At 32.9% G+C, this 24,521-nt stretch overlaps 2 protein-coding genes and 1 non-coding gene across 3 annotated transcripts; 2 read left to right on the plus strand and 1 right to left on the minus strand.

Annotated features, from left to right (window-relative positions):
* The first annotated feature begins 1,993 nt into the window (after nt 1-1,993).
* On the plus strand, nt 1,994-2,100 carry LOC133038607 (small nucleolar RNA R71). The gene has a single exon (XR_009688105.1). It is a non-coding gene; the product is annotated as a small nucleolar RNA R71 (small nucleolar RNA).
* Nucleotides 2,101-7,153: 5,053 nt separating this feature from the next.
* Nucleotides 7,154-8,074, plus strand: LOC115716497 (uncharacterized). Its single transcript, XM_030645306.2, has 3 exons — nt 7,154-7,285; nt 7,422-7,570; nt 7,721-8,074. The coding sequence occupies exons 2-3, from the start codon at nt 7,425-7,427 to the stop codon at nt 7,737-7,739; spliced, it is 165 nt and encodes a 54-aa protein (XP_030501166.1). The 5' UTR covers nt 7,154-7,285; nt 7,422-7,424; the 3' UTR covers nt 7,740-8,074.
* Nucleotides 7,208-16,446, minus strand: LOC115716496 (phosphatidylserine decarboxylase proenzyme 1, mitochondrial). Its single transcript, XM_030645305.2, has 12 exons — nt 15,938-16,446; nt 14,766-14,854; nt 13,770-13,823; nt 13,594-13,659; nt 13,130-13,190; nt 12,868-12,977; nt 12,510-12,763; nt 12,281-12,387; nt 11,391-11,458; nt 10,496-10,573; nt 9,766-9,888; nt 7,208-9,466 (listed from the first exon to the last, which is right to left on the minus strand). The coding sequence occupies exons 1-12, from the start codon at nt 16,104-16,106 to the stop codon at nt 9,314-9,316; spliced, it is 1,332 nt and encodes a 443-aa protein (XP_030501165.2). The 5' UTR covers nt 16,107-16,446; the 3' UTR covers nt 7,208-9,313.
* Between the last annotated feature and the right edge of the window lie 8,075 nt (nt 16,447-24,521).

Raw genomic sequence — 24,521 nt, forward strand, 5'->3', positions numbered from 1 at the left:
TGGATTTAATCTTCGTTGTGCATCGATGGTAGGCTTCACTCCTTCCTCCATTAAGATTCTATGCATTACAGTTGAGGGGCTGATCCCTTGAATGTCTGCTAGGGTCCATCCAATGGCTTTCTTATGCTTCCTAAGAACCCGTAATAGCTTGTCTGTCTCTACAGAAGATAGGGAAGATGCCACAATGACAGGAAGTGTCTTATTTTCTCCCAAATATTCATACCTGAGATGATCCGATAGGACTTTTAACTCTAGTTGAGGAGGCTTTTCAGTAGATGGGGTAGGCTTTGTTGGTATGACTCCTAACTCTTCATAGTATCTTCTATTCAATGGTCCATAAGAGTCGAGCCACATAGCATACTCATAAGCTTCCTTACCATCTTGTTCCACCACCTCCCCATGTACCAAAGTCAGATTAAGAGGGTCTTCAATATGCGTCTTTGTCTCCACCAACTGGTCCACCACATCAATTGCAAAACAATTGTCACTAGCCGTAGGGTAAGTCATTGCTTTGAGTACATTAAATACAACTTCATCTCCTTGTACCCTCGGCTTTAACTCTCCTTTCTGAACATCAATTAGTGCTTTCCATGTTGCCAAGAAGGGTCTCCCCAGGATGATAGGAACATTGTTGTCTTCTTCCATATCCAGAACAATGAAATCAGCTGGAAAGATGAACTTGTCAACTTTAACTAACACATCCTCAATGACTCCTCTAGGATGAGCTAGTGATCGATCCGCCAATTGGAGAGTTACCGTGGTTGGCTTTGCTTCACCCAGCTGCAGTCTTTTAAATACTGACAAAGGCATTAAGTTCATACTGGCTCCCAAATCACATAGTGCATTTATTCCTTCAATTTTTCCAATAGTACAAGGAATAGTGAAGCTCCCTGGATCTCTAAGTTTTGGAGGGAGTTTCTTCTGTAGAATAGCACTGCACTCTTCAGTTAGAGCCACTGTCTCATAATCCTCCATCTTCCTCTTCTTTGACAAAATTTCCTTCATAAACTTCACATAACTTGGCATCTGCTCTAAAGCTTCAGCAAAGGAAATGTTAATATGAAGTCTTTTGAAGACTTCTAGAAACTTGGTGAACTGCTTGTCTAAGCTTGACTTTCTGAGCCTTTGAGGATAGGGTATTTTTACATGATGATCAATGCTAATAGGTGGAGACTGTTGTGGTAGTGCTGGGCTGTCAGTAGCCTTCTCTGCTGTTGGTGTTGGTGTTTGCACTGGTTGAGCTTTTATTTCTTCATCTACCTCAACTGGTTGTGGTAACTCAGGCCCATCATACTTCTTACCGCTCCTCAGGGTAATTGCTTTGCAGTTTTCTTTGGGATTAACTTCAGTTGTGCTAGGCAAATTTCCTTGAGGGCGGGTTGCTACCTGAGTTGCTAGCTGTCCCATCTGAGTATGCAGGTCTTTAATTGAAGATCTAGTTTCAGTCATAAATTGAAGCAGTAAATCTGTTTGCAAACTAGAATTTCCACCAGAGGCTTGTTGCTGATTAAACTGTTGGTTCAGATTCTGGTTCTGATTTCGTTGCTGATAGAACCCACTGTTTTTTCGGTTATTACCCTGGTTGAACCCATAATTGTTATTGTTGTTGTTCTGTGAAAAATTTCCAATGGCCTTAGCTTCATCCATTGGCAAATCATCCACATCTGCTTGACACTCCGAAAAGTGATGACTTCCTCCACATAACTCACAAACAATTTGGGCTTGTTTAGCTTGCCCTGCAATTATTTTTGTCAATGCCTCAACCTGAGCTGTTAACTTCGTGATGGCATCAACTTCTAACACACCAGCTACCTTCTTAGATTGACTCCTTTCAGTTGGCCACTGCTGATTGTTTAGAGTCATCTCCTCCAATAGATCATACGCCTCATTAGCACTCTTTCTCATAAAAGCTCCGCCCGCTGCTGCATCTATTAGAGTTCTAGTATTACCAACCAACCCGTTGTAGAAGTTGTGAACCAGCATCCACTTCTCTATACCGTGATGAGGACACTTCCTGATCAGATCTTTAAACCTCTCCCAAGCCTCATGGAGAGATTCATTATCTTGTTGGCAGAAGTTATTGATTTCTCCTCTCAGCTTTGCAGACTTGGCTGGAGGAAAGAACTTTGACAAGAATTTTGTTGCCAGATCATTCCAGGTGGCAATAGAATTGGGTGGCAAGGAGTTCAACCAACTCTTGGCTCGTTCTCTGAGCGAGAATGGAAACAGTCTCAGTCGAATGGCATCATCGCTAACTCCATTAACTTTAAAATTTTCACAAAGTTCCATGAAGTTAGAGAGATGCAGATTAGGATCTTCAGAAGGGAGGCCACCAAACTGCACTGAAGACTGCACCATTTGAAGGATGGCAGGTTTAATCTCAAAGTTGTTCGCATCCACTGCCGGTGGCCTGATACATGACTGCACTCCCGTCAGAGTAGGGAGAATGTAATCTCTCAAGCTACGGCCATTAGCTTGATCTTCCACGGCGCCTCCATTATTACCATTATTACCCCCATTGTTTACAACATTATTGTTCACATTGGCAGCCATGATTTCTGATGTTTCAGCAGTTGCTGAAACTCTTTCTTGCCTCTTGTTCTTTCGATTCCTCTTGCAAGTTTTCTCGATTTCAGGATCAACTGGTAATATGACTGCTTGTCCTTGACGGCGCATACACTTAGGAATCCTGAAATGAATCACGAAAATATTGCAAGAAAAAGGTTAGAAACTTAGCAAGAGAAAATATACCAAAGTAGAAGTTAGTATAATTTTATGTAATATTAATCTTTAAATAATTCCCCGGCAACGGCGCCAAAAACTTGTTGCAAAAATTATAAACACTACGCAAGTATACGCAATCAAGTAGTAAAACTCACACAGGTGAGGTCGATCCCACAGGGAATTGGATTAAATACCACTAAACTATACTTATAATTCTATTTGGCAAATCGAAAACAATTATGATTTAAGAAAAGTAAAGTAATTCAGAAAACGTAAATCACAGTTAAAGTTTAAGCAAGATGAGATGATAGGGAGGAGAATCCTGTTGTTGTTTACCCAAATCGTTAATGCTTAATTAATATCCTATTCTTGAAGTGAATGACAGATTATAGAATAACCTAGCTCTTTTCAGATCTTCTAGATTCTAAATCACATGTTATCTAATTAATTTCTTAATTAAACTAACATGAAATCAGCATTAAGTAATAATCTACTCGTCACATAAGTCATGTAAATACTCTCGTTTCACATAGAACATCGATTATCCCAATTTTAGCATTCTCAATTCTCACTTTTTAGATTTCGAATTGAGATCATAAAGCATGCATAAGGTGATCAATCTTAAACATGAAATTAAAAGCAAATTAAGATAATTTCACAAACAAGAATGGAGGAATGGTAATTAAACATTAACTGTTGGAAATTATTTTACCAGGATCTTAGATCTACTCACAAGTATGTTGTTTAAACACCCTAAATATGAACTTTCTAAAACGATAAATTAAACACATATAAAGTTAAGAAAACCTTACATTGATGCAGCGGAATTAATGTCTCCTTCCACTCAGATCTCTAACCCTTGTATCCTTTCTGTAGCAGAGTATAATCAAGATCTGAGCCCGAATGTCCTTCTTCTTCAAGTTTTGATCCTTCACAGTCTTCCAATCTATGATTGAGTTACTGCTTGCTGTGTGTGGGCACTTACTCTTTCACTAGGGTCGAAAAAGATGAAGGAGAAAAGAGGAGAGAGGGTTTCGGCCAGGTATAGAAAGTGGGGAAGGCTCAGTTTTTCTGAAGAGAGAAATTTCTGTCAGAAAGATGATCAAAAACTTGTATTTTGACTGAGCCATCACTTTCTATTTATAGGCAACTACTAGGTCTAGGTTTAGAATTATTTGGCATTAAAATAATGAAAATATTAATTTGAAAAACTTCATCTAAGTGGCCGGCCATATGGTGTTTAATGGGCATCACTTGATTTTGCAGTTTTATCAAATTTTATCTCTATTTTCTCAAAAACGCCAATTTTCCAATTCTAACCTTTTAAATGCCAAAACTAATTATTTAATAACTAAAATAGATTATTAAATAATATTGTCATTTAATTTAATTATTAATTAGACATATAAAGTCCATTATAAATAAATAAACCTAGAAACTCTTTTCTTTACAATTTCACCCCTGCTTAGTGAAAATTCATAAAATTAGACATAGTCTAACTTTAGAATTATAATTGATCAATCACGAATCAATTAATGAGTCTTACAAGCAGAATGTTCTCAACTAGAATGGGGACCATGGATCTATATGTTGAGCTTCCAATAAGTGAACCAAATTTACCAAGTAAATTCCTACTTATTAATTCTTCGTTGAATCCACTCTTAGAACTTAGAATTGCACTCTCAGACTTATATAGAGCATATTGTATGTTCCACGATATCAATATACTATCTCATTTAACCATTGTTATAATCTTATTGTGATTTAAAGATCCTCTATATAGATGATCTACATCGAGATGGGATTTCTTTACCGTTCTCACCCCTCAATGTATTTTGCCCCTTAAAACACTTAACTACCTGTAAATGGTGTTTAGTGATCTAATAATTAGTCAGTTAAACAAGAGCTCATCCATTTACTTCTATTTTCTAAGCTCGAAGGGAATAATCACTTGACTTCTATACACCAGTAGAAGCTATAGATTCCATATTTATGTTCAGCACTCCCACTCAATCATACTATCATGTTCTCGAAATATATGTATCACCCTGACCCGAAAGTAGGCTTAACTAATAAATCTAAGAACATGAATAGCACTCCTGAGTTGAGCCTAAGCATATCAGGATTTAGATTCTTTTAATCTTAAGATCAACTACTGATATTGACTTGGAAAGATATGTATAACGGTAAGTTTGTAATATCTTAACTTAGTTGCAATATCGGTCCAGTCCAATGTATACTCCATACATTCGAAACTAGTATACTTTACTAATGTCCTGGAAAGAACATAACACTTACTCCAAGTGTAAGTACACATCATCGCTGATTATCACATTAGTGTAAATCCAATAACACTGATGAAACAGGGACCAAGTCTTTTGATTCATATGATCACAATCACATTCCACTGTGTTGACGATACTGTAATTGTGAATAAACATATGATCTGGATTTAACTGATTTTGTGTGTATGAATGTAATAAACATATTAAACCATTAGCATGTAAAATTCATGCAAACATCAATCACTTCAAATTTCTTATATTGATAACTAATCAGATTGTAAAGAGTTTTATTTAGGGCATAAAACCCAACATTAACTAGGCAAAACATTAAACAACAATCATCATCCTCCCTAAATGGGAAATTTAGTTCAGAAACAAATCCATAACAATTCCTAAAGCAATATTCAACATAAATAAATTAAAGAGGAATAAAGAAAAGAACTGTTGGTGGATGAATTTTGGATCGTCACTTGAATCTCTGCGCTCTTCCTGCCGCTCTCTGCTGTATTTTAGGGTTCCAAATTGCTTCCCCTGACTTCCAATCTCAGTTTTTTATTTATAATTAATTTTTAGGGTTCGATGGACGAAATTGCCCCTGGTCCGTACGGGATCTCGTCGCGGCGAGATAATTGCAAATTTGACCTCTCTCTGTATCTCTTAAATGGTCGCGGCGACACTCCCCCTCGCCGCGGCGACTGTAGCTCCCAGAGTTCCTTGTTTCTTTCGTGATCTAGCCGCGGCCAAGCTGTGTCTAGCCGCGGCCAGATATACACAATTCTTCAAAAATTGTGTTTTCCTCGGCTCAGCTTGTCTTTTATTGAATTTCTGCACCCGAGACCTCTTTTATTCCAAAGAACCTGAAAACATAGAAAACAAGCGTAATTCCGTCCCAACACAGCGAAAAACGCACATAAAATAGATCCAAAACATAGGCTAAAAATAGCCTAACAAGTACTTTACTGACACAACTACCCTTTTCATTGTTGAGCTCATCTTTATTGGTTGGGCCGAGGGAAGATGTTGGGCCAATATTCTAAAGCCCGGTTGTGTCAACACTCTGTACTGTTGCAAATAGGGATTATGGAAAGCAGCAGGCACTTTGGTGTTTAAGTTGTAGAGAGCCTGTGTGATTTAATCAAGTTTGGTTTTTGGTTCCCATCTTAAAGCTTTCAGCTGAACAAGGTAAAGGAAGAGTGAACTTTCAGTGTAATGAGATAATTTAATTTATTTTTTTTTTCTTGTGACAATATACTTTGGAAGTTTTGATTTTTAAGCAACACAAACCGCCCAAAAAACCGCATGAAATCGCCCCCTAAAAAACCGCCCAACCCAAACTTTTATTGGGCAGGTATGTGTTGTGATTTTAAAAAACCGCCAAACCGCCCAAAAACTGCCTAACCCAACCCATGTGCAGGCCTAATTAAAATCACATAAAAGGTATAATTATTGTCCACACCTTATGGAAGTATTTTTGTAAATAAAGTTTCAATCTGTATTTTTCATGTAATAATTCTATATTGTTAACTGTTTGTAGTGCTAATACTGCACTACCAATTAGGGTTGACCATAAAATCCAGAAACTGAAAAAACCGTTCAAACGACCTACTGAACACCGTTGGAACCGAAACTGACGGAACCGAAAACTGAAAAAATTCCTAACGGTTAAAACCGCCATTGAACGGTCAGTTTTTTTAGTAATAAACCGACCGTTATACATATATACATATATATACATAAAAGAATAAGAAAATTAGTTTTTGAACAATTAATTTATATGTTTGTAATTATAAAATGTAGACTAATGTGTTTATAGAATAAATTAGATTATTTTTTTTAAAAAATAAAAGTTCGGTTAAGGTGGTTTAATCCGACTAAATTAAGGTTTAAAACGGTTAGTTTTAATATAGGTTATGGATTGGTCAGTCGGTTTTCGAATTGCACCAATCCAGACTGAAAATCGAATTCTGAATGTTTATATAGAAACAAAATCGACCAAACTGACTGATGTTAACCCGTACCACCAATGCTAAATGAATGGGGTGAAGAAGTGCAATTTACTCTTCTTACTTATGAATGGAAGCACCATTTGATGTTCGCCACGTGTAAGCTTGTGATTATCCATCCGAAGTTCCATTACCGATCTTACAGTACCAAATACAAGAGATCCTCTACTTCTCTGCACTCCTTAGACTCTCGCAGTCGCAGAGCTCATTCGTCCCTCCCAAACCTCACCGTCCCCAGACATTCTTAACCCACTCAGATTCTCCTTCGCCATCGTACGGTCACCTTCCTTCACTAGTCTCTCTCTTTTCTTTTTTATTTTCCTTTTTCCTGTGTATAATGGTGTATGTGTTGAGCTGTTTGGATCCAGATCTAATGGAATGATTAATGTAATGATCATTGACTTTGCAGCTCATGGGGATAATAGAGGTTGAGCCACCGAGTCCGCTCAGGTACATCATCGGAGCAGCGATCATGATCGCCGGAGTTGTATTACCCGTCGGTTATATGATGTTTCGTAACAAGCGTGTCCCTTCTTCCTCCTCTTACTCCAAACAGACGTAGGTGTGCTTTGCTTTTATTACTATTATTATGAAAAACACTTTGGTAAATTGTAGTTAGGTAATTGATTGGAGAATTTTTTATTTTAATGGGAGATTTTAGAAGTGGGATGAAGCTAATTTTGGGATATCTTTTGTGGGTTTTTACAGGAGCAAAGTTTTGATATAGAGTTATAGAGAATTGAGAGAGAGATTTGGATTCAGTTTCTGGGTTTTTTTTAGGCAATTGAGAAGATGGAAACCACAAAAGCTTTGAGGGATCTCTACTGAAGTAATCAAAATGTAAATTTGCATTGGAACATCGATTTGTGCTATATGGGTTTGTTCAGGAATTTAATTCACTTTTACAGAAATAACATGCTTGTGTTTTAGGGGCCTATATGTGGATTCATTTTTGTCAATATATTTTTCCCTTGTAACTTTTTGGATCACGACAATCTTGATTTGTTTTCTTTACTATCTTGATCATTCATTATGATTAAATTTAGAAATGATTTTGCAGTACATACATTTGTTAGGGGAGGGGTATACCTTTCTCTAGATTCTTCTCCATTTTGGTTAATTTCTACTGCAATGTATGCGTACACCCTACAGTTAACTATATTGAACTCTGTTCTTTTAAAAGAATTTTTCTATCATCAAAAGTGAAAGAATGTGGTTAATTTAGAGGTGTCTGAAAATTTTGCTGTTTGATATGTTTTAGAATTTGCTTCCCTATATACTCTGTAATGGTATAAATATGCAAAAATTAGCTATTGGCATAAGCTTAGCAATCCCATGAACGTAGTATACTTTGTAGTGTGTAATGCTGTTATGTAGGACTTATATTTAGTGACTCCATGAGCTTAGTGATCAATATCTAAATTTGTTACTAGTATATACTAATAGACAAGATGGACACTGGCTGGCATAATGCCGATCCCAATGCCTGCCATATCTGTGTTGCTTTCATGCTAAAGAAGTTTGTTATAAGAAAAATGTCGGACGACCTCCTGAGCTGCCGTGGTTTTTTCCAATGGGTCAGCAGTATGCAAAAACCGACTGCCCGAAAGCTTTAATAAGCTGCCAACCGATTAGAAAGGGCTACATGACCCATATTGAGGGCAAGAAGGAGAGTTCTAGTCACAAAATCTTAGTTGCCGCTTGTCGTACAAATGAGTTTTTGTTTTTGAGGGAAGATTATTGGGTTTTCTCTGTTAATGTACACAAGGACTTTGCTGTCCTCGAATGTTGGCTGATTGTATTAAACTCGATATAATTTGGGATGTTGAATCTTTTTGATGTTTCAGCATTGAATATTATAATTAGAACTTTGGTTTTATACACTTTAAGTTGGAGTTTATGGAAATACTGAGAATTTAAGAGCATCAATGATTCCTTTCCTTATTAATCTCAATAAGCATACTAACGAAACTTAGCACGAGTATTAATAAATAAGATTGAGTAACTTTCTACTTTGTACTACAAGTACAAACTAGTGGAAATGCACAGGTCATTCTTTATGATGGACAATCATCAATAAAACTTGGAACTTGGAACAAAATTGATACAATTTGCAGCAAGCAAATCAATTAATGAACGTACCATCTACTCTGATGAATAATATATGAGAAGTGAGATTGATTTGTGCTATAATGAAAAACATGGTTTAATGAATTTGCTTTTCTCAAAAAGTGTCATATATGATGCAAAAAAAAAAAAAAAAAACTGCATGCATTTTCCTTATGTTTTTCTGGCTTGTAGCTATTGTTCCTGCCACCCACCCAAGGCTTCTCCAACACGAATTTTATCTCCGCGTTTGACAGAGAACTTAAATTCAGATAAAGAATCAACAGTCTTCTTAACTGGAGCCTGGAACACCATCACCACTGTTGATCCCATGTTAAAAGCACCTACCTGAACAGATTGGCAGAGGAGCAATATAATTAGATTGAGAACTCATCCAAGCAAAGGGGAACAATAATGATTAAATTGATTGAGAAACAAGATATGAGTGAAATCCACCAATTCCAAACAAAGCCTACTCAAATTGGTCTTGACGTAAGTATGAAGTAAAAAACTATTGGGACAGTATACTTGAAGAACAAGGCCAAAAGGAAAAAAGATGTGAAGCATAAATATGATCAGAATGCTTGGAGAATTAAGATGTGACAGAATAAGCATGAAACTTTCAACAACACAAAATGGAAAACAACCTCATCCCCTTTTCTGAGCATTATACCAACACCTTCAGGGTCATATAGCCGTTCTTCTGGAGGCTCTGAATGTGCTAATCTTTTTCTTTGCAGGTTTGTCCGGAATTTTGGTTCTATTACAAGCTGCGTGAGTAAAGTTCAGATTGAAGTTAAAGAGCAGAAGAAAAGGTAAATCAGGAAGCTAAATTAATTCCTCTTCACTAATGATCAATGCACAAAACATTTCTATTGTGGACAAGGTTGTGTGCAGTTGTATGTGTGGCCATCCTATTTCAGTGTCTGCAAAGATGGCTCAATGGAAATACCAACAGCTAGTTCAATAACATGTTGACTAACATCTACAAGACAATTGAAAATTTCTTAATCAAACTTTCTTTTTGCTATTTTTTTCTCACTTTCATAATCTACAAGACAATTGAACATTCTCATCTAGGAGATCTTGACAATTGATGCCCTCAAACTTTGTTCAGGTTTCCAGTCCAGCAAAACTTCAACAAACAGTTATCATAGGGGCGCTACCACTCGAAAAACCAGAGCGTAACAAATCCATAATGCAAAAATGCATTCAATCCATAATGATCATATTGCTTGGAGAATTTGAGAGGGACTGAAAAGGGTAGGGATAGAGCGTAACCATGCTCTAGTAAGGTTCCATAATATCCAGTGGTTAAATATTCAACCCTATTTCTTTCTTTAACCCTCACTCTCTTCGTCTATTTATTTTTTATACCTCAATTGATCCAATATTTGTCGCACCTACAGCAGCAATTGCCATAAACCCTTCCTGCCATAGACCTTCAAGCACAACCTGTATTAAGCAATAATCATAAATAAAATAGGTCAATAAAAATCTTACCACAAGGAAAAATACGGCCATGTGAGTTTAACGTGTCAGTTTATGACGGTCGGAAAATTTGACAGCACTTGAAACAAATAAGAAAAACAACAAAAGCAATAGCTAAAGGAAGAAGGAAGTCCGAACTTTGTTGACATAATCAAGCATATGAATATAGATGCAATGAAGAAATTATTCACAGATTCCTGCTAGCTGATATCCTTACAAACAATAATTTGGCATACACCAACTGGACCAAAGAAAAAGATATTTCCAGCATATAGATGAAAATTGTGCATGGCGATAGATTTTCCTTAGTTAGAATTTTTTATCTATGATGTATCCAGTAAGTTTGACTTTATTGAATTTGGTAGCAGAATTACAAAGGTTTGGAGCTTTTCGAGAGGCTCCCCTCTCCTACTTCCACCTTTCAAGAGGGTGAAATCTCTCCACTCAAATCTTTCTAACTTAATTTCTCAGCAACTCCCAAATGAACTTGCTACACTCCTATTTATATGCTCTGGTCTTTTTAGACATTAGCCACCTAGGATTACAACTGGGCCCAAAAAATTAATCAAATACAAGAACTAATTAAAAGTCCAATAACAAAAGAGAGAAGAATTAATTATTCCCTTTAATTCTTCTCTGAAACACACGGAGCCCCTTAGGCTTATCACATGGTCCTCATTTATGAGGGAGAGGAAAATAAAGAACTAATAATATGTCAAGGAGCAACAACACAATCTCTAAAACCATGTCAAGCTGATGTAAGTTATAAGTTAGAAATTACCCTTTCATTCTCAACATAAAGGTTTCTGATTGTTCTTGTGGCACGTTCATTAACAGGAAATAAATTGCCTGCAAAGTGAAATAACGCATCTGTAAGCAATAAAAAGACCACTAAATAAGTTTATTATAACAGTTGACTAGTGAAGCATCTAAAGCTACAATCACCTATTCTGTTTTCATTATCCGTCTATTCCTACCCTTTTCAGTCCCCTCAAATTAAGTTCAAGTGTTTGGGTGAAAAGCTAGCAAAATTATAAAGTCAGATACAAGCGATCAATTTGTCATAGCTCATAGATGTGCACAAATTGTCAAAAATATCCAGAAATATAATTTGGTCAACACTAAATTTACTTGAAAGAGAAAATGAAACAATTTTTATGTGAAAAAAAAAATCAATTTTAACAGAAGAAGCTCGTAATCTTTGAGAAATTGTGAAAATTTCTGTCTTTTGATTTAATGTGCAAACTAAATCTTCTTTTATGAAGACCAAGAGTTGTAAAAGTGAAAAACCTACGAAAACAGCAAATAGATAACCTCTTGACCTTGGGATTATGTGTCCTTTTCAATTCTACTTCCAGAATTCGAAATAGCATCAGTGAAAGCTTTGGCAAAGGTGATACAGCTAGCTCTCGAAAAAAGATATGGGGAACAGTAAGAAAGACTCACTGGTTGGTATCAAAATAACTCCCAAGGTAGTCTTAAATAGCCAAAATCTTCTGTGAGTTTAAAGGGATCAATAGTACAAATACATTGATGCCAAAGGATCCAACAGTTTATAAAGAACATCCTAGGAATGACTAGGCACATTTATTTGAAACCATGAGAATAATTTATCTTCAGTGAATCAATCCCATGTATTTTCAAGATTCAGAGTTCTCTCAACAACTTTACCTGAAAAATGTCGGCGAATAAGAATTTTCCAATCAACTGGGGAGTGTATCCTATGATAGTCTCCAGGCTTCAAGTATATTACACAGTAAAAAAGACCTCTCATCGGACTGCAATATATATAACATAAACTTTGAAATATTGTATTCCACTAAATTTCATTCAGGAAAAAGAAATCAGTGGTTTCACCATCCAAAGGAAAGACTGAATGAAAGGATAAACCACATTTTACCGTGATAGCACAGGGTCCCAGACTTTGGGAGAAGCCAATGAAATTCTCCACCATGACTTCTTACTCTTACTAACAGAAGTTTTTTCTGGTTCCTCTTCATCTTCCTCCATTTGCCCTTCGGCAACCATAGGAAGGAATGAGCTTGCACCAAGAAGAGAGGAAACGGAATAAGAAAACCCTTTGACTTGCTCAATCATAGCCCCGGGTCCTTTTAACTCTCCAAACCTTAAGATAGTACCATCAACAGGACTAACCTATACTCCATAAGCAGTCGTATAAAATAGTTGTCAGCAGAAGTAAATTTTATAAGTTGGAATAATACGTAAGTATGCTGACTAAATGGCTGAATACCAGTTACCAGACAATGTGGATCAGAGTCAATAGGCCTGCAACCTTCTTTGAGTGTGCGAATAAAGAAATCTCGTAAGGAAGCATATTCATCCAGAGGCGAAGCTGCTTCTTCTAAGTCTGAACACAAACAATATAGTTTTAAAATAATTCTTAAAGTTTAATCTGTCAAGCATGTATTCTAGTCCTTCAATGAAACAGCAAGTACTTAGTTTACATGAGAAAACTGAAAAGTATATCACTTAATTAGTTAAAAGAGGTAACCATCATACTTGAGTGAAAAGCCCGTGCCCAAGCTCTATAAATGTATGGGCGTAGCCAAACAGGTATTTCCTAAAATAAATTTCTTTAAATAAGTAAATGATATGTAAAGGTAAGTACAAAATCCAATTCTGAAAACAAAAGGCAATGTAAGAAGACCAAGATAAAAAAATAAAAAAATACAAAAAAGTTAATGGTCTGGCAAAGAAGCAGGAGCTAAAATAACACCTGTATGTAAAAGTATTTAAGTATAAACACGAGCTAAGTCATGCACTTAATTCATGTATTTTATGTGTAACATATTTCCAAGTTTAAGATTAAAAATACCCAAATCTGGTTAGCTAGTGAAAATGTTTCATTTCACTCATCTAACCATTTTAACCAAAGTCAAAAGACTCGAGTAAACATACTCTTATCAGGTTAAAGTGTATAAGGAAAATTGAACTCACTCAGCTTAAAATGAGAAGATACTTACCACACTAGTCAAATATCCCCAACATCTAGACATGGAGCGCAGAGGTAGAAATCTTAGAAAAGTAGCCTAAAGTTGGTAACAGTTTAAAAAGTGCATGTCAAAGTTTAGACATTAAAAATAGAAAAACACAACAGTTCTGAAGAAAAAAAAAAGTGAGATCAGTTATGTAATATCACCTTTAAATCAGGTTGGAACTCAGATTCAATCCCTTTTCCCCGTTCCTCCTCAACCTATAGTTAGGTAAACAAAATATTTAGCATTTGGACAAAGTACTATAAGCATTCCATTTTATCTAACTTACAGAGAAAAGTCCACCTAAGTAAACAGAAAGAAAAAAAAATTGCAGGGACGAGAAGAGATTGGTAAATAGCAAGAAGAATAACTTTTTTGGTGAATAAGAAAAGTAGGAAATAGGAATAAATTGCATCTCCAAGAACTAAGGAGTCATCTGTAAGTAGACATATTAAAACTAGGAAACATGCAGCTAAAGCCCTCTAGTGTACTACTAGCTATAGATGGATCGAATTCTGCCAACGCCTTTAATCTAGCAGAAAAAATTATGTATAGGAGAACAAAGACAAGACAGCATAAAGAAATAAGTTAGCATACTATTTCAATTATAAGTGGTTCAAAGTTAAAACTATAAACATGTTTCATTGCTTAAAGAAACATACAACTGCATATGGCCATGCATTAGTCAATCTACTCTTCATCCCCCTAGACTCAAAAAGCTTGGGGCCACTGGAAGTCTCCCGATAGAACTACCATGTCCAAGAAAAAAAAAAACAATTCTACACTTCCACTGCATGGATAGAATTGGGTTCAATAACTAGAATACTGGCTCTCCCAACAGTAACGGCTCAAGATATAATTTGTTCAATTTTATCAAAGTAAAAGCACACAGGAATGATGATACCGGTTGATTAGACATTATTTCAAAGGGGTGAATATTATTAAAAATTAGCAAGACATCTCCATAATAGGGTTCTAGGGTTCTCCTAAAATAACTTTGTTCCTATAATGTGTAAGCCCTTGCAAATAGGTCCCACAGCACTGTATCATATCATAAGAGTATAAAACATTTAGCTTGGCTATGTTCTACTCTCCTTTGAAGACCTCATGAAAAGTTCTTTAATAAGAAGAATCTGATTGATTCTTGCATACTTGCCTACCTTCTTGTCGTCATACATTCGACGGGCATGAAGAGCACCAAGCATAAGTAAGGTAGCCACAGTTGCACCAGGCACCAAAAAAGAGTCACCTGCACAAACACCATGAAATCCACAATGGTTTTATACAATAACAGAAAAATGACACAATTCAATGGCAAGACTTCTTACTTCCAACCACATAGGGGCTAGGTTGGGATTCCTCTTACTGCTCGTTGTTATAAATTCTTTAATTACTTATACCAAACAAAATTGTATTAATAAAAAAAATAAAAATAAAAAAATAGAGGACAAGGACTTCTAAAAGACAAAAAAGAAAAAGCATAAACACGAACTCAAACAAAGAAGGAACAGAAAAAAAGCTAAACGCCAACATGAGGCAAAGGAATTCCAGCTTGGCTTTTACAGCTCCTCACTGAGATAATACAGTAATTCCAAACACGCTTTAAATTCGATTAGTTCAAAATTTCCTACCTAAAAAGCAGCTTTCTGAAACAAACTGTAAGTAAAGCAGTTCTCAAGTAATTGGCCTGAAATTCAATCACTTTTTTTTTTTAATTTTGATATCTAGCTTTTAGCTTTTGATCCCCTTTTAGCCAGTATAAACATAATATTCAAGCAGCATAGTATTACAAAAATTGGCCCATAATTTGTTTTCCAACTCTACCTACACTTGACTATTTAGTCTAATATAATTCAAGAGACAAGTCTTATACTTCGTGTTTATTGAGTATTCAATTTCCAAAACTTTCCACATTATGCCCATATGTATGAGTTTTAATTCTTTTCACTTCACAAAAGAAGACGATTACTTCTACAACAAAGTGTGTCAATAAGTGTTAGAATTTGGGATAAGATGAATGAGGTTCCATCTCAAAATCAATTGGTAATGGGAGGAGTAGCCTATTCATCTATGACAACTCTAATAATAAGGTACAAAAGGAATGGAAAACACAAGCAAAATGTAAACTAATAAACTTTCGAATTTCGTTTTCTCGCACAATCACTACTTTTTTTTTTTTTTTGCTGAAAATCGCACAATCACTATTGTTTTAGTAATTCTTCATCTAACATTAGTAAATGTAATCAAAGTCATCGAGTTTTTCTTTTTTCTTTCATACTTTAAAACAATTAAGTTTAAACTCCGAAACCAGTTAATTACGTGACCAACTGACCTTTAGAACTGCCACTTCCGCCATTAAAAGAAGCTTGGGCTTGAGCAACTGCTTGACCTCGGAGCTTTCTAATAAACGAAGAGAAATGACGACGCTGGTTATCATGGAGGGAACTGAGGTGAGTAGAGTTAGGGAAGACTGGAACTCTGTGCGAAACCCTAAATTTCATTGTTCCGAGCTCGCAGCAATGAAGCTGTAGCTATACGTTTTCTTCTCTTCTCTCTTCTCTCTTCTCTCTTCTCTTTTCTGCTATTCATCAGCAGAAGAAACTATAGAGGCCAGTCAAATGGGTTATAAATCGTGAAAAAAAATACTATGTTCACTCATTACAAAATAGAAAACATAATTTTTTCTTTTTAGATTTCTGTAAAAAATTTAATTGTAAGATTTTTTTGTCACATGCCGCTACAAAAATGTTATTGAAAATTATTAAAGGTTTAGTAACAACATGAGCTTTACAAGATCAAAAACAAACTGACTTTAAACTAATTGTTATTAAACTGAAACTCAGAGTAATACTAATAATATGTCTATAGAACATATATGGACAAACTCTATATTTTCGGATCTAGATGATTAAGAATATATTACTTAAAGCTTTTTAGGAGTTTGTTGCTCATTTAAGATTGTGTTGGTTTAGTGAGAGTTTGCATTAAAAATGTTTTATTAAGTTGACACATATTTATAGTTTGATTTTGTAAATAAAGTATGGACTTAAATTTTGAGTACTTTGAATATATTATTTCTATTGAAGTTTAAGTATAAAGTTAGAAAGAATAAAGAACTGATCTCAATTAAGGAGGACCAGTTAGAGATAGGTATGCTAATATTACATTTGTATGTAATTTTTATGCTACGTATCCATGATTGATCTATGTCATTTAGTTGTATTGATATATGTGATCATTGATAGGTTTAGCCACGCTAAATATTGCGAAAGCTGCTTTGATCATATGTTAATATAATCAATGGATGAGATTATTTTAAAATACCTATAATTATGATAGTAAACATTAAGCTTACAAGGTTACACACTATTAGGAAATATATGTAGCCCAAATAGGAGATTGTTGGACTCAAATCTTCAATATGGGCTCATATGTATATTAGTGTATTGTTATTTAAAGTTTGACCAAAATAAAATAATTGTGGGTCATTGGGTATTGTATTGAAGTGTTATGTGTTAAATGTGTAGATATCTTAAGAGATATTTTTAATTTATTGAGAGACTAAATTAAAAATCCTTAAAATTATAACCTAGCCATGAGTTATATATTAGTAGCGGTCCTCAAGAAACAAGAGTCACTTTATTATTATCTTCTCCCATCAAGAGAGAAAACTAGAGAACTTAAGTCTTGTATTATTGGAAGATTATTACCTAAAACCACAACAAAGATCATCTCTACAAGATGGATTAAGACCATCAGTATTTATGGATTAAAATATGCTTCCACTATTTGCGTTATTCTTCTTAAATCAACAAAGGTATTCTTTAGATTTATATTTATACACTTTTAATAATATGCAATATATTTATATGTGAAATTGAATCTTGTTATTGCATATTTTATGAATGATAAAAAATTCTAACATTATAACTCTTACAAACTTAAAATTTTAAATACTTGTGCCACTATTTATCCTTTATGTTTTGATTATAATTTATTTTGTTTATTTATTGGGCAAAATATTAAAGGAGAAAAGACTATTGGTTAAAGTTGATTTGTTTTGAAAGCATAATCCAAAACCATGTATTCTTTCAGGGATTATTTCACAAATACACAAAAACAATAAAAAAAAATTACAAAAATAGAGTTTCACGGAATTTTAAATATTTTTACGATTTTTTTATTTTATTTACAGAAAATACGGTCTTTTTATGTTGTACTCTTGTTAATTTGTTGTTAATTTTTTGTTATCTGTATGTTATTTTTTGTTGTTATTTTCATGTTACTTTTATATAATTTTCTTATTGTTTTCGTATTGTTTCTATGAAAAACCCTAAAAATGTAAAAAAAAAAAAAAAAAATCTTTAAATATAAATTTGTAATTTTTTTACAAAAAATAGTGCATTATGTAATTATCCCATTCTCTTATCCTTTCTATTTCTGGCCCGATAGTCTTCTGTCTTTCCATTTCCTTCTTCCTTATTAGTTTATAGATTATTAGTATCTAAGAACACTCACAACAAGTGAGTTATAATATTAATAGCTAAAAGATAAAAAAAAAAAAATAGCTAAGATCTTAAAATTAAAATTGAGTTCCAACAAATACTTTAAACCCTTAACTATTATACTTTATCTCAAACTTAAATAAATTTTTCTTAACATTTAGCTCATAAATAGTGAAGAGGTAAAACATAATTTATATTCTCTCTCTCTCTCTCATTCCATTAATTATTTTTATTATTCTTTTTGCTTATTTTCACATTTTTCTTTGTTTTAGTTAATAAAATATATAAAAGATATAATATTTAAATGATATAAAGAAAAATATAAAAAAGATAATGTATGGTGTAATGTAAATATGTGAGGTAAAATAGAAAAAATTAAATTTTAATAAAGTATTTTAAAGAATAAAGTAGAAAAATTATTGTTAGTACTCTAATTTAGAGTTCAATGTAAATTTTTGTTCCTTTTTTTTCAATAAGTGCACAAAGTATTTTGACTCTTGTCCACATTATATAATTATTAAGGAAATTTACAAGTCCTTGAAAAGTTCGTGTTGATGCAGATTAGTCCCTAACTTTTAAAAATAGCAGCAATAATCATTAATGTCCACTTTTTTTGTAAGTCCATTAATTCTAAACTTCACTAATTTGTTAATTTATTCAAAATTGCTACATCTTAAAATATTATTGGTCCAAATAATAATTTAATTAAAAATAATTTTAAATTAAAAAATATATATTTTTAAATAATTTTTTTCTTTTTTTTCTTTATCAACTTCTACCTTCAGCCACACCACACCGACACCCACTTCATCATCTACCTCCAGCCACACCACTCCACCCCCACTTCATCTTCTTGCCACACCTTCTTCTTCCTCCAGCCATACCACTCGTACTTCATCTTTTTCCTCCAGCCACACCCCGACCCGCACCTGCACCCACACCCCCATCCCTTTCCATACCTATGCCCCCGAGATCACCAGAGTTTCACCGCGCACGGTGGCTGTCTACCATCAACGATGAAGCTTGCAGAAACCATCGACGAGATTTGAAAGATCTTTGCAAGTAGACCACGTTTTTAAAAGTCATTATACTCAATGGATCTCCAACACGATTAGATCGGACCCAAAAGTTTCTACGCCGACAGCTCTTAACGGTGACTGAACGACAAAGGGAGCTTCAAGAAACTCAGAGCTCGTGGTTTGAAACCCGACAAGGGCCACGGTGGCCTTAACTCCAGAGAACGATGGAGAGTCCCGTGGTGTCCTTTATTTTTGACAGCGAGACATCGTTGCTGGCAAGAAAACATCCCAGTCGAGAGAGAGATTTAAGACTTATGGGTTCAGAGTTAGGACTTAGAGATTTAATGTATTTCTACACTTATTCCATAGCCCCGAGAGGATTATATTTGAGAAAAAAATAGGGATATTTTCCTTAATAGGCTTTTTAGATCCAAAATTTACATTTTTATCTTAGTATGAAAAAATAAACAAAAAAGGAAAGACAAAACTTTTTTTTTCAAAAATACGGACTAAGCAAAACAGTCCCCTTCACCCTCGTTCTCCTTCGTTTCCAGCCGCACCAGAACTTCCCCATCTCCTCCATTTTTGTTCTCAACCAAGGTACAATTTCAGATCTGAAAAAAAAAATCATTAATGAGAAGGGTACAATCGTAAAGCAAAAATCGTACAAGATTGATGATGTTTTCACGTTTGAGATCAGGTAGGTAATTAATCTAACAAAGCTTAAAATTCTTGGCACACCTTAGGTAGTGAGCCCTTATGTGTGCAATAAGTCGATTATCTTCTTCTTTAGTTCAAGCCCCTTTATTTATATTGAGCAAGAGAAGAAAAATTACAGATCTGAAACAACTAGTTTTTTTTTTTAAAAAAAAAAATAAAAACAATTTATCTTCTATTCTTTTTTCTTTGTTTTTGCTTTTCAGCAAGAGCGGCAAGAAATCTGGTGGCCTTTTTTTTGTGTTGCTGAAACATTAAGGTTGATCCTTAGGAGTCTAATTTTATAGGCTTTTGACAAAATAAGAGAGAGAGAGAGGAGTGATATATTTAAGATTATTTACTGAAAACTGTCACAAATTAGTTGTTTATACATTGTTTTCATGTATTAAAATGGTTGCTTAACAAAATTGAAAAATTGATACATTAGTTTCAGTTATGAAACCTCTGCAAATTTTGGACAGAGCAATAGTCATTAAGATAACAACAAGCATTATGTTGATTACGAATCAAGTGGAGAACTAGTATCAAGAGATTGTACTTTTGTTGAACTAGTACCAACAATAATGGAGAAACTACAATGCAACAGTAGTGAAACAACTCAAAAACAACTAAAATACCAATTGAAGGAAGGTTGCTAACCACTCCAATTCAAGGATGATAAAAGTTTGATGTTTTACATAAAGCTATTAACCAAGGAAACTAATTTCACGCAATATCCATTATGTGTGTACGTATTCAGCAACACAGAATCACAATTTTTTTTTGGCAGCTACCCAAATAAAAGTGTGCAATAATATGATAATGAAAGAAAATAGCAATCACTCAGTACACTCAGATGTACAACAACCTAACAACAACACAGAAACAACAACTAAACAACTTTTATCTTCTTTAAGGAGATGATCAATTTCAAAAGATATTATTTTAGTTAATATTGATACTTTGACAGCTAAATCAAACCATACATCAACAAGTAAACAACTAAAAGAAAACCTTCTGTGAAGTTTTTTTGTGTTATTTTTGCGACATCTTATTTCTCATTGAAAATAAAATCAAGTTATTTTCATATTGTTGTAAAGTTTGTTATGGATTTTTTATACATTACAGTGGTTGTTCAACAATTAAAGCAAATAGAGTTTTACATGTTAAAATAAAAATTTATTTTATCTCTTACATATTCAGACATAGAAAATAAATAATAGAATATACATCATGTGTATTTTTAATCAAGTGGGGGCATTGATAGAAAGAGATTGTAAATATGAATAAAAATTATTTATATTTAGTAATAACATTGTTTGTTGTTTTACAGTTGTTTTCAAGTTTTAAACACGTTGTTTAATTTCGTTACTTTTTATATATGTTGATTTCACGTTGTTTGTACGTTAAATTATAGTAGTTAAAAATTGTAGGTTACTTAAATTACATATACAATTATTTTTATACTTTTAACTCGTAGCAAAATATTGTCAACAGTTAAAAAAAACCTATTAACAATTATCGTCTTTTTTCTCAAAAAAAAAAAAAAGAATATAATTATACAAATACTTAATGTATAAATTAAAAATATAATAATAATTTTTTTGTACTAAACTATATAAACAAATTAAATAAAATTATAATGTTCAATATCAAGTGAAAAATACATATAAAATTAATTAAAAAAGTTTTAAAAAAATATTCAAAAACAAAGTTTCTTAAAAAAATAGTGCTCTTCAGCACACAACCAAAACTAAGCACACTTCTCAATCACTAATTCATACACAATAGCTTGAACTTTCTTGGAAGATTGGAATCTTTTCTTGTACACTTTCAATGTATGCAGCTCACTTCATTCTACTAAAGGAATAAAAATGGACGACAAACCTATTCTGATCAACATTGAAGTACATCATCACTGAAAATCAAGTTTCTTGCATTCAACTGCAATAGCAAAACAAACAAAATAAAAAATGAAAGCATTTATAAAATAACATATAAACATCTTATAAACAACGCTAACGCAACACTATATCAACATAATCATTGAAAGCATTTACACAAATAACATATAAACAACTTATAAACAACATTAACACAACACTATATCAACAAAATTATCAAACATCTATAAATAAAAATTGACTAATTTATAAAACTAAAATGAACAAAAATAACAAGTAACAATATGAAAAGTTCAACTTAAAGAAGAAGAAAAAATATAAAGAATATGTTTTATTTCTTTATGTTAGTGAAAATTCAATTCTTTCGGGCATTTCACCAAACACATGTCATGGGTGTTTTGACACACACACACACACACAACTATAGAGCATTTGTAAACTCTCAATGTGGTCAACTTACTTCATTCTACCAAAGAAATAGAAATTGTCACAAAGTCTATCCTAATCAACTTGGAAGTACTTCAACATTTGGAATGAAAGTTTTTTCTTTCTGCTGCAGTAGCAAAACAACACGTATAAACAACTTATAAACAACACACAAACAACACTATCAAATTTATTGATAAATTAACTAATTCATAACATCAAAATGAACATAAATAACATCAGAGGAACAACATGAAAATCCCAGTTTAAAGAAGAATAAAAATTACAATAGCACAATTAAATATGCTCTCTTTCTTTAGGCTAGTGATTAAGAATAACTATATTAGGCATTTTCTCAAACACATAGAAGGTGTGCCCTTATATACATATTAACAAAAAATTCAACTTAAAGAAGAAGAAAAAATTTACAAAATTTGAGGACAAATGAGTAGAATCAATAATAAACAATCACACTAAAACAATATTCTTATTAAACTTTCAAATTTAAATTTTTATTAATGTAATTTGAAAAGAAAAAAAAAAGAAAGAAGAAGAACAAGAAAAGAACAACTTAATAACAGCAAAAAGAAGTTTGAAAAAGAGAGAGATGACTTACCAAGAAGGAAATTAAATAAGCTTCGAGTGTGCCTCTTTCTCCCTAGACCATGACAGAAGGTTGAGTAGTGGTTTCACGGGCTGGGGACGAGATGGCTGGAGACGAGATCGACTGGATGGGAGATGGAAGGGTGGAGAAGGTTGCTGCTGTGTGAATAGAAGGAAGAAGAAAAAATAGAAATAATAATGAACAAAAAATGAAAGAAAAAAAAAAGAGTGAGAGAAAGAGAGAAATAACATGTAACAGAGAAAGAAAATGGAGGAGGAGGAAGAATGACATCATCAAAAAGGTAATTTTGTAATTAAAGAACTTTTTTAAATATAAAAATGAAAAACATAAAATATAAAAAAGTTTAAAAAAACTAACGGGAATAAAAATGTAAAAAAAAGGCTAAATTTAGCATCTAGTGTAAAAATCTCAAAAAAATATAGTAATGGGAGAGGTCAGATGTGCTGGAGGAAGAAAATAAAGGAGAAAAAAAATTGATTTTAAAATGTATTTTTTTTTATTTTTTTAATTTAAAATTATTAGGTGGACCAATTATGTTACAACACGTGGCAATTACAAATAAGTTAACAAATTAGTTAACTTTAAGACTAACAGACTTACAACAATACCACAATACCATTTTAAGGATTATTGCCACTATTTTCAAAAAATAGAGACTAATCTACATCAACACAAATTTTTTGGGAATTTTTTTCCGCAAATTTTCCTAATTATTATTATTTCTTATCTTGTTAGCTTATTTCATTGAAGATATTTTTCAACTAGAAAAAGAAGATGGAAGGAACTATCAAGAGTTTTAACTTTGTGACTGTCCATAAGTATTTGTCTGGATCTTCTAAAATATGTCTCTACAATAAGATTTATCATCTATCTTTTTTTTCTTCAAATTTTAGCTAAAATAATTAAAGAGTTAAAATAGATAGTCATTTTTATTATGTTTACTTCAATCATACTCCTTACTTTAGTTAACATTTGATTATATTAATAATATTTTATAATTTAAATTTATTAAATATAAATTAATTTGTTAAAATAATAAAAAAGATAATTGTGTTTTTTATTAAAATAATATTAAAAAAATTAGCGAAAAAATAGGGACCTCTCTATATTTAGAGAGCTAATTATCAATTCTCTCTTATAGAGATATTTATTTATTTATTATTTTTTTTTTATGGTTGGATCTCATTTTTTTAAGACTCACTCCTTATTTTAACTAAAACTTAAGTTTAGAGAGCATGATTGGAGATGCTCTAAGCCCCTCTAGAATACTAGCACTAGATAGGTGCATAAACACCCCTAAACATAACTATTATGGAGTTTTGATTTTATTATTAGAGTATTGTTATGAGAAACTTATGATGTCTAGCACGATAAAATATCGCTTTATAATTGGTTAGCAATTTTCTATAACATTTATTGAAATAAAATAAGTACGATTCAATATTGAGTTACATCAATAGTGATATTATACGCCACAAAAGTATAAAGATATTAATTACCATGAGTATCCTTTAACGTTTCTCTCTTATTATTATTATTATTTTTTTCTATTGGAGATTTAAGATTCTTTTTTATTATTTTTGAGAAAAAAAGTCTCAAATTGTGTTATTAGAACTTTTTTTTTTTAAAAAAGTCACAAATTATTAAAATAGGTAAATTTAAAATTTTTTGTCTAATTTCATATGGTAATTATTTATATACCAAATCTTATCACTTAAACTTTTATATATGAAATCATGTT

This window comes from Cannabis sativa, chromosome 5, assembly GCF_029168945.1.
Source record: "Cannabis sativa cultivar Pink pepper isolate KNU-18-1 chromosome 5, ASM2916894v1, whole genome shotgun sequence".
NCBI classification, from domain to species: Eukaryota; Viridiplantae; Streptophyta; class Magnoliopsida; order Rosales; family Cannabaceae; genus Cannabis; species Cannabis sativa.

Bases quoted from the DNA above. Each gene is read 5' to 3' on its own strand.
- LOC115716497 (XM_030645306.2), top strand. From the start codon at position 7,425: ATGGGGATAATAGAGGTTGAGCCACCGAGTCCGCTCAGGTACATCATC.
- LOC115716496 (XM_030645305.2), bottom strand. From the start codon at position 16,106: ATGAAATTTAGGGTTTCGCACAGAGTTCCAGTCTTCCCTAACTCTACT. The intron at 12,388-12,509 runs GTAAAATGTGGT...TATATATTGCAG, and splicing joins TGGGACCCTGTGCTATCACG to TCCGATGAGAGGTCTTTTTT. The intron at 9,467-9,765 runs GTTGTTTTCCAT...CAATCTGTTCAG, and splicing joins TGCTCAGAAAAGGGGATGAG to GTAGGTGCTTTTAACATGGG.